The following is a 9,144-nucleotide window of genomic DNA, read 5'->3' as shown; positions in this document are numbered from 1 at the left end:
TTGTTTCCATGTTATACTTTCTTTTGCATTTTGGCCTGGTAGATCCTTTGACATAACTTAACTGCCTTGCTCAGGGGCAGAATTTTTTTTTTTACCTTGTCAGCTCGGGGATTCAATCCAGCAACATTTCGTTTACTGGCCCAACGCTCTAATTATATCATATTGGTATGGAAAGAATTCAATCAAAACTATATTGCGGGACTTACGCAACAACTCTTTCCCCATGTTCAGTGTGGACTATCCCCAGTATACCTGGTAATGAAACACTGAAACATGTCAATTAAGATCCTTACTTTTTTATTGGCAAGACACTGATCTACTAACTACACATTCTGAATGCATATATTACACATAATCTAAACAATGTTTCAGGACTGTTTTGAGGAAATAACCAGTCCAGCCAACATTAAAAACACTAATGATTTATTCATAAATCGTTGTACTTTGACTTGTTAAATGTTATTTATATTTAATTCTAATGTTACATGTTTGTATTATTGAGATGTATATAGCAGTAGACACTTTGTAACTAGTTTTTCTCCTCAGTGTAATTGTATTTTTTTCATAAGAGGAATAAAACATTTAGCAAAATGATAATAACTCACATAATAATGCACATATTTATTAGAAGAACGTACAACAAGATTGCTTTGTTTGACCAATTGGACATTGCAATTTGGAACGAAGACGCCCCGGGTGGATGCCGCGTTCAAAACAACTGCGAACTCGGAAATCTCTGACTTCCGACTTCAGTGCGTTCAAGACAAAACATGTTTTGAACGGTCATTCAACTCGGAGTTCCAAGTCGGGTACTCCGGCCTTTTTCTAGAGCTCCGATTTGCCGACCTGATGATCACTGAAGTCATGATTTTACATCGTTTTTCCCTGAAGTTCCCAGATGTCTTGAAAGCACCAAGAAACACCACAGTAGCTCGCGCTGACGTCAGCCAGCCTTCCCTGCGAACAGACGGAGCCAAGGGTGATGTGTAGGAATGTACAGAAACTTCTTCCTTGAACAGTTTGTGTACTAGTACTTCGATAATATTGACCGAATACCGACAGGGAGTGGACACATATATACGGTAAGTTGTATGTAAACAATTAACATATTAACTGCCTATTGTTTTGAATTTGTTAAACAAGCTAACTTTGACGAACAGTTTTGAAAATGGAGGCAGTGTGGGGGTTGCTCATTGGGGTTGCTGAAAGGGAGAGGCGCTGTCCAGGGCTGATTTCAGCACGGAGATCAGGACCATGGCTAACACACGCTGTTCTAAACTTTCGAAGTGTTTACAAGCCTAACTTTATTTATGATACGATTCGTTTTTTAAATTAAACTAATAACATAAACATTATTTCTAAATTGTTCAAGATTATAGAGGTTCACTTTGTATTGTTCGGAGTTTGCGCCTCCGCAAAACTAGTTTTCCGAGTTAAGTTTTGAGGGGCCTTGCTGGACAGCGACATTCTCTGCCTCTGTCGTAGCAAGCTTACATAGCGATATGTGGAATACTATTGTTGATAAAAGTTTGTTTTTTTAGCCACAATCGATTAATTTGTTAGCCATATTAAATATAATTTTTCTCCATACCCTAACCAATACTGCAACTTTCCACTTGTATTGTTGAGGTCTAGTTCTAGGTCTGGTGGATAGGCTATAACTCAGAAATTGTATTTTTAGTCATCGTATTCTCTTTAGATTATTTTGATACCAGCATGTTACAAAGTATGTCTACTCTACACAGTTTTGTGCTTAGAAAGTAAATATATGTCAAATGTGTTTAGTAAATATTACCATTTAGGTCTATATATTTTGTTTGGCGTGGAGATCAAACAACCCAGTGCACAATTGTATTTTTGTATTTCCAGTTCTTATTTTCTCTTCATACGAGTTAGAATGTAGGACAAGCTACTGTAGTTGTTGGGCGCTGTCGACGAAGTTGGTGGTGCTGTTTCAAAATGGCCGAACACACATTTCTGTGCATGCAAACACAGGCCTAGGAGACTGGATTTTACCAAAGCACAGTGTCAAAGTAAAAGTAGGTCCACAATGAAGTTATGAAACATACATTTTGAAGTGGTGGTATATTCTTGTACGTTTTGTGTTACATTTTTATATATATTTATTATATATATATTTTTCTTTATTACATTTAATAGAGATAAGTATAATTTCTTACAAATTAAGAATACATACAACATTGTAATCGGTTATGTAGTCACATACCAGTACATCGCATCAATATGCACAGCAGACCGCATGAAGACAAGGAATCAATGTGATGAAGGTGTACTGTAATTGTGTTGGTTTAGCATACTTTCCTTATCTATTCTGACACTTGTATTGAGGACATTTGTGATTTCTTTCTTGGATTCCATTCCTGGAATTATCATAAAAACATCCGGCGCTATGAATTCCAAATAACTGATTCAGAGAAGGTACAGTGACATGGTTGGTAGTAGCTTGGACAACTTGCAAGCCATATAATTTTAATAAGTTGGGACCAAGTCTATGTAACTTGAGTTGTCTGGTCTTTTGAAGGTCTGTTAAAATGCAAACTCTCTTTGACCACTACTACTACTAATATTTTAGTCCTGAAAATTAAAACCTATCTTAATTGATTTAAAAAAAAATCCATGACCTCCGGTTCTGCTCTCATCACCCACAGCAACAGCCCTGTCAGCATGGCTTCTCAGACGGTGTATCCAATGGGATTGGTCATGTTCTCAACCTCAGTTGGCATGTCCATGGTGGAGGATGCCCAGGGGTTGGCTGAGCTTCCACACAACGAGCTGCCGGCCCCGCAGCTGGTCATGCTCGCCAACGTAGCCTGTGAAAACCCAGCAGAAGGGAAGGAGATGATGGAGCTTCAAACCGTTGGCAGCTACTCCGATAGTGAAGACGAGAACATCATCAGATACAGTTACGATAGCCATGAGAGAGAGATGTGTATTGTAGAATACCCAGAGTCTCCACGGGCTGCCCTTTCCCAGGTCGAGGCGATAGATGAGGAGGAAGAAGGGATTGACCTGTCCAAACCCTCTGACCAGCGCCCTTTTAGCCCTTCCACCCCTACCATCCCTTCTACACCTCTGGGCATGATCGTGGAGTCAGCTAAGAAGAAGAAACCCTTCTTCTGTAAACCCTGCAACTACCAGGCCCAGTGCGAGGAGGAGTTTGTAACCCACATCCAAATCCACAGCGCCAATAGGATGATCGCAGTGAAACGCATGGTGGGGGACAAGGCACAGGAGAAAGAGACGTCGGCGGGACCAGATCAAGAGGCGCAGAGCGGTGATGGTGGGGCCAACAACAAAGGGCTGATCCGCTGTGAGCGCTGCGGCTACAACACCAACCGCTACGACCATTACATGGCTCACCTCAAGCACCACGAGAAGGAGGGCGACGACCAGAGGGTATACAAATGCACCATCTGCACGTATACCACCGTCAGCCAGTACCACTGGAAAAAGCACCTCAGGAACCATTTCCCCAGTAAGCTCTTCACCTGCAACCAGTGCAGCTATTTCTCGGACCGTAAGAACAACTACGTGCAGCATATCCGCACTCACACAGGTATGTCAAATATAACCTTTTCACTCCAAGTATGCACTTAATGGTCAAAGTATATATTTTTTTTAACAGTATAGCTAACTCTGGTTTTTCTACTTTAGGGGAGCGTCCTTTTCGATGTCCGTACTGTGAGTACTCAAGCTCCCAGAAGACCCATCTTACCAGGCATATGAGAACACATTCGGGTGAGTGTCTTAACACAGGCTACATGACAAAGAAGCCTGACCGTACATCTTTCTATTATGTGACACAAATAGGATTGATTGTGCATAGATATAGGTCTCTGTTTTGGTTTCCTCTCATAGTCAACTTTTTCTCCTTATGTTGCATTCGCTGGAGCAGATGGTTTTGGATAAGAACGGTAAAGTGGTTTGCAATACGTGCTGTGAGATGCCTAGTGTTTGACTTGTAATTGTTGCTTGTCTCTCCGTATTGTGGTCCATCTTCTCTGCATGAAATGTGTGCCAGTGTTCCCATTGATGTTAACAGCAGTTACAATGTCTCTAAACTGACCATTTTCCACATTGCTTTTCTTGGCAGGTGAAAGGCCTTTCAAATGTGACCGCTGCAACTACCTGGCTGCCAATCAGCATGAGGTGACACGCCATTCCAGACAGGTTCACAATGGACCCAAGCCCCTGTGCTGCCCCCACTGCCCATACAAGACGGCTGACCGCAGCAACTACAAAAAGCATGTGGAGCTCCACCTCAACCCGCGTCAGTTCCTTTGCCCTGTCTGCAAGTATGCTGCTTCCAAGAAGTGTAACCTACAATATCACATCAAGTCTAGACACCCTGGCTGCCCACAGATCGCAATGGATGTGTCAAAGGTCAAGCTGCGTGTCAAGAAACCTGATTCTGATGAATTCACAGATGAGTACACCATGGTGAATGGAATAGCAAAGTTTGAGCTGTCAGCAATTGATGGTAATGAGGGACCAGAGATCTCTGGAGCTGATAAACAATCAAGCCCTATTAATCTGTCGACCAAGAGCAGCAAACCTAGCCCTGTTCAAGCAGTAGAAAGCATGGCAACGGACAAGACCCCCAAGAAATGTGACAACTCTCCTGTCAAAGAGACCAAGAAGAGCAGCAAACCTAGCCCTGTTCAAGCAGTAGAAGGCATGGCAACAGACAAGACCCCCAAGAAATGTGACAACGCTCCTGTCAAAGAGACCAAGAAGAGCAGCAAAACTAGCCCTGTTCAAGCAGTAGAAAGCATGGCAACGGACAAGACCCCCAAGAAATCTGACATCTCCTCTGTCAAAGAGATACCTAAAAAGGCAAAGGACAAGGCAGAGAAAAAGGTAACACTGAAACGCAAGAGTACAGAGATGAACAGTGAGAATACAAAGCAGAATGTTACCCTGAAGGAGAGTGGGAAGGAGACAGCAGTTGTGGTTGAAATAGCAGGCAATAAAGTTAAGAGAAGTCCCAAAAAACAGATGACTGGAAAAACAAGTGTTCAGGATAAGACCGAAATAAAGGAAAAAGTTCAAAAGGTGGGTTTGGAAGAGGACAGTGTTGAGAAAGACAAATCAGTCAAGGAGAGGTTAGAGAAAGACATGCTAGAGAGGAAGAATATGGAGAAAGCGAAGGAGGAAAACAAGAGGCAGGAGAAGGAGGAAAACAAGACGCTGGAGGAGAAAAAAGAGCAGCTGAAGACACTGAAGAATGAGAAAGAAGGAAAAGAGAACAAAAATGCAATAAAATCTCAGAAGAGTACTTCCAGAAAAATTGAGAAAGTGGTTGAAAAGACTGTTGAAAAAGCTCCCCAAAGTCTGGAAGCGCCAGTGAAAAAACAAGGGGAGAAGAGCAAGACAAAGCCAGTGAAGAGAAAAACTACAGAGGCCTTGGACTTATCAATGAAAGAATCTCCTGATGAGTCCTGCACCAACATTAAGGCCAAACGGTTGAAAATCAAGACTGCTGACAAGTTGCAATCAAAAGCCAGTACCCCCCGAAGCAAAACTACTGCGCCTTGCCCAGCGTCCGAGCAGAAGGACCCAGGAAACCAGATGATATACTCGTCTGTAGTGAAAAAGCTGAAAAAGAACAGCAAGAAAAAAGCCAGCCCTGGAGAGACCGAGGCTTCCAGTGAGAACAAGGTGTGTTCCATCATTGAGGACCCCTTCAGCCCCCCTGAAAGCAAAACATGTCCCGCCACAGAGCTTCAGCCAACAGTTGTACAGGAAGAGCAGCAGGCATCTGACCAGGAGACTGTCCCTGCTCTGGATACATATACTGCGCAGAGCCCTGCAGAAGAACGGCCTAGTAATGGGGAAAACAATCTTGCACTGCAAAATGTATCCCCAACCGAGGACACAACCCCACGGGCTGAGCAGGCTGAGGTCGCCGACAAAGCAGAGGAAACTCCTACTCCTGAAGGCTTCAGCAGCGCCAACGAGTCCCCATCTCCCATAGAAAGTGACGTCTCTCACGATTTCAGACGGGCACAGGGAGAACCATCAACACCAACAACACCCTCCCTGGAGCTCCCTAGGCCAAGACGAAAGCCTACTGAAACCGAGGAGGACGAGGGCATCCACAGCCATGACGGAGGAAGTGAGATCAGTGACAGCGCCTCGGAGGGCAGTGACGATTCAGGGCTCAACGGGCTGGCGGCAGCCGCTGGTCAACTGGTGAATGACCCTGAAACTCCCACAGAAGAGATTCCGACTCCAACTGAACTCAAGAGTCACATGTGCGTCTTCTGTGACCGTAGCTTCCCCTTGGAGGCGGAGTTCCGTCGACACCTGAATCGGCACCTGGTGAATGTGTATTATCTTTGACAATGCTTCCAAACCGGACAAGTGAGTGCCTGCAGAGCAGGGAGCTTTGATTCCAGCTGTGTATTTTGCTTGACCCTCTCCCCCTGTTATAAAACATATGTATAGTTATCTGTGTCAACATATTAACAGTAGATTTTCAGTTACCTTGCATTAGTGCTCAAGGTTACTGCTGTATAAAATATGAATATTCTATGGTATGCCTAAAACTATCTGACCGTCTTTGTAATACCAGCTTTAGGCAGACTAGGTCATTTGATAATTGGTGGCTTTCACATATTGGTTCCCAGACCATTTGACTATAAATTCTACAGTTCTTGTTTTCAAACATAAATCATAGAGGATATGCGAGTTGATGCCATGTGAGGTCCAAAATCTAATATTCATGGTTTGGCATTTGGCTGAGAAATTATGAAAATATGGGATACATTTTTTTTTGCTTCTAAATCTCGTATGGTTATGCAACTAACTAAAAGCTAACCAATCTGTAATAGCATGGTATATACAAGTAACTGCCAAAATAAAGGCGTTGGGCCACCAAGAGCTGCTATAACAGCTTCAATGCGTTTTGGCATGGATTCTACAACTGCCTGGAACTCTATTGGAGGGATGGGATGCCATTCTTCCACGAGAAATTCCATCATTTGGTGTTTTTCTGATGGTGGTGAAAAATGTTCTCTCAGATAACATTCCACAATCTCCCATAAGTATTTATTTGGGTTGAGATCTGGTGACTGAGACAAAAACACTTTAAACCCCCTATGCTGCTTTGATACCCCTCTTTCAAAGTCACTGAGATCTCTTCTTCTAGCCATGGTAGCCAAAATAAGGGGCAACTTGGCATTTTTATACATGACCCTGACCCTAAACATGATGGCATGTGGATTGCTTAATTAACTCAGGAATCACACTTGTGTGGAAGCACCTGCTTTCAATATACTTTGTGTCTCTCATTTACTCTAGTTTTTCCTTTATTTTGGCAGTTACCTGGATTTTGCAAAAGTGGTTGATATTCAGGAATACACCTTTTTTTTAGTTCACAATACAGTTGCATTTTCTACAGAAGAATCCACCAAGAGATGAGTTGTACGCCTTGTTTTAATCCATCAGCCCTGTTGAAGAACAACCGTAAATCGATTATGAAAGGAAGTGTTACACTTTTTCAATGAAGAACCAAAGAAACCCTAGGGAGACAAGATTAGAAGGACCCAGGTGGTCCATGCCAAATAACCCAGAGAATAATGGGGCTCTCACTCCTATTGTGCGAGTCCACTCCAGTGAAGCGACCTGTCTCTGAAATGGGGACGAGGACTACATGTTCAAAGTCCACCATTTAGGGAGCACTTGACAACTACTTTGATTTCTTTATTTTATTGATAACATCAATAGATAAAAAATAAAAAATAAACATTGTATATATCTTATCAATCTGTTCAATGGACTAACTAATCTCTTCATTACAAAAACTTTCTAGGTGTTAATTGCCATGACTCATGACTCTTAGTCGAATTGATGAAATATAAAATGGGGCGAGGTTTCTTTGGGTTCATCTGGCACAAGTGGTATAGAATTGTTTCTTGCGTTAATGTTTGAATTATGTTGTCACTTTTTGTATATCCAATTTCATTTAGTCATACAAAAAGAAAACTCGTACTACTCATTAACAAATGCACAACTAATGTGGGAGGTAGGGTGTTACTGGCCCTTGAAATTTGTAGGCCTGTAGAACTTAAGATCAGGATGAAAAGGATATGATGTTGCTATCACTGATAGAGAATGGACCGCTAACATTGAAAACAAGTTGTGAAATGGATGTTTGTGCACACATCTGAAACTTTGCCATTATCAGTTTTGTGTTTGATTTCAGAAAATGTCCAAAGATTTTTTTTAGTTGAGCCTGTGAAGATACACCAGTAGTTCTACATTATTTTTTGCCTTCGACAATCATTATTTTCTGGTTTTGTTTTGATGTTTTTGCATATTAACAGTGTAGCTTTGTTAATTGAGTCACATTTTCCTACAGTAAGATGTCTGATTTCAATGATGTTGTTATACTGTCTAACTTTATAACCATTCCTTGGAAGTTTAGGTGTAACTGCTTGATTACTCTGCAGATCGAACCTATCAACTTGATTTCTGCAGTTATCACCCCACTCATCTGTTTTACAGAATTGGGCCTCCAAAGCGTAGCCTGTTTGTGCCATCAGTGATATACTTCTTTCATCTGCATCTAGTTCTGTGTTCTATTGAGGTGATTGGTAGACTTAGCTAATAAAAATGCCATGTATACTCTTAGTAAACTCAGTGCAATATTGTGTTTTGGGTATGATGCCAAAGTGAGAAGGTATAGAAATGTAAAGACTTATGTTTTGTGTTTGACTATTGGAAGGCATAGAATAGTACCAGGGTTCCCTGGAAAACTGGTCGAATTTAGCCCGATGCACTCTTATCTAGACGGTTAGATTCCGTGTCACTGTAAATGATCTATTTCTTTTGTTCACTTCCTGTATTGTGCTTTTTAGTTGATGGGAAAAGTTGTTCCTTCTTTGTAACCATTTTCCATTCACATAATGTGTAATCATATGTACCGTAAAACTTCAATTAAATGCAGTCTCAAATTAGCCACCTGTCCCTTTTAATATTTACGAGGTTACCATGGACACAGCTCTGATATTCCCAGTCATGCGCATTTAAACATTTTTGAATTCGGTCATTGTTAGCCATGATGCTACCAAAAATAAAACACAATATAAAATCCATGGTGCTGAAGCACAAAATCAG

The 9,144-nt window shown here is 41.7% G+C and overlaps 1 protein-coding gene across 1 annotated transcript; it reads left to right on the top strand.

The window, feature by feature from the left end:
- The first annotated feature begins 775 nt into the window (after positions 1 to 775).
- Positions 776 to 8,984, top strand: LOC124010566 (RE1-silencing transcription factor-like). The gene is made up of 4 exons (XM_046323146.1): positions 776 to 1,082; positions 2,670 to 3,577; positions 3,676 to 3,759; positions 4,115 to 8,984. Exons 2-4 carry the CDS (start codon positions 2,686 to 2,688, stop codon positions 6,364 to 6,366), a joined length of 3,228 nt encoding a protein of 1,075 aa, XP_046179102.1. The 5' UTR covers positions 776 to 1,082; positions 2,670 to 2,685; the 3' UTR covers positions 6,367 to 8,984.
- The last annotated feature ends 160 nt before the right edge of the window (positions 8,985 to 9,144 follow it).

This window comes from Oncorhynchus gorbuscha, linkage group LG23, assembly GCF_021184085.1.
Source record: "Oncorhynchus gorbuscha isolate QuinsamMale2020 ecotype Even-year linkage group LG23, OgorEven_v1.0, whole genome shotgun sequence".
Lineage (NCBI taxonomy): Eukaryota > Metazoa > Chordata > Actinopteri > Salmoniformes > Salmonidae > Oncorhynchus > Oncorhynchus gorbuscha.
Note: the sequence above shows the minus strand (reverse complement) of the source record. Positions and strands in the feature narration are given on the sequence as shown.

What these genes read in the sequence shown, in the direction of transcription:
- LOC124010566 (XM_046323146.1), top strand. Translation starts at nt 2,686, where the DNA reads ATGGCTTCTCAGACGGTGTATCCAATGGGATTGGTCATGTTCTCAACC. An exon ending in GCATATCCGCACTCACACAG is followed by an intron (nt 3,578 to 3,675) that starts GTATGTCAAATA and finishes TTTCTACTTTAG; the next exon opens with GGGAGCGTCCTTTTCGATGT. An exon ending in GCATATGAGAACACATTCGG is followed by an intron (nt 3,760 to 4,114) that starts GTGAGTGTCTTA and finishes TTTTCTTGGCAG; the next exon opens with GTGAAAGGCCTTTCAAATGT.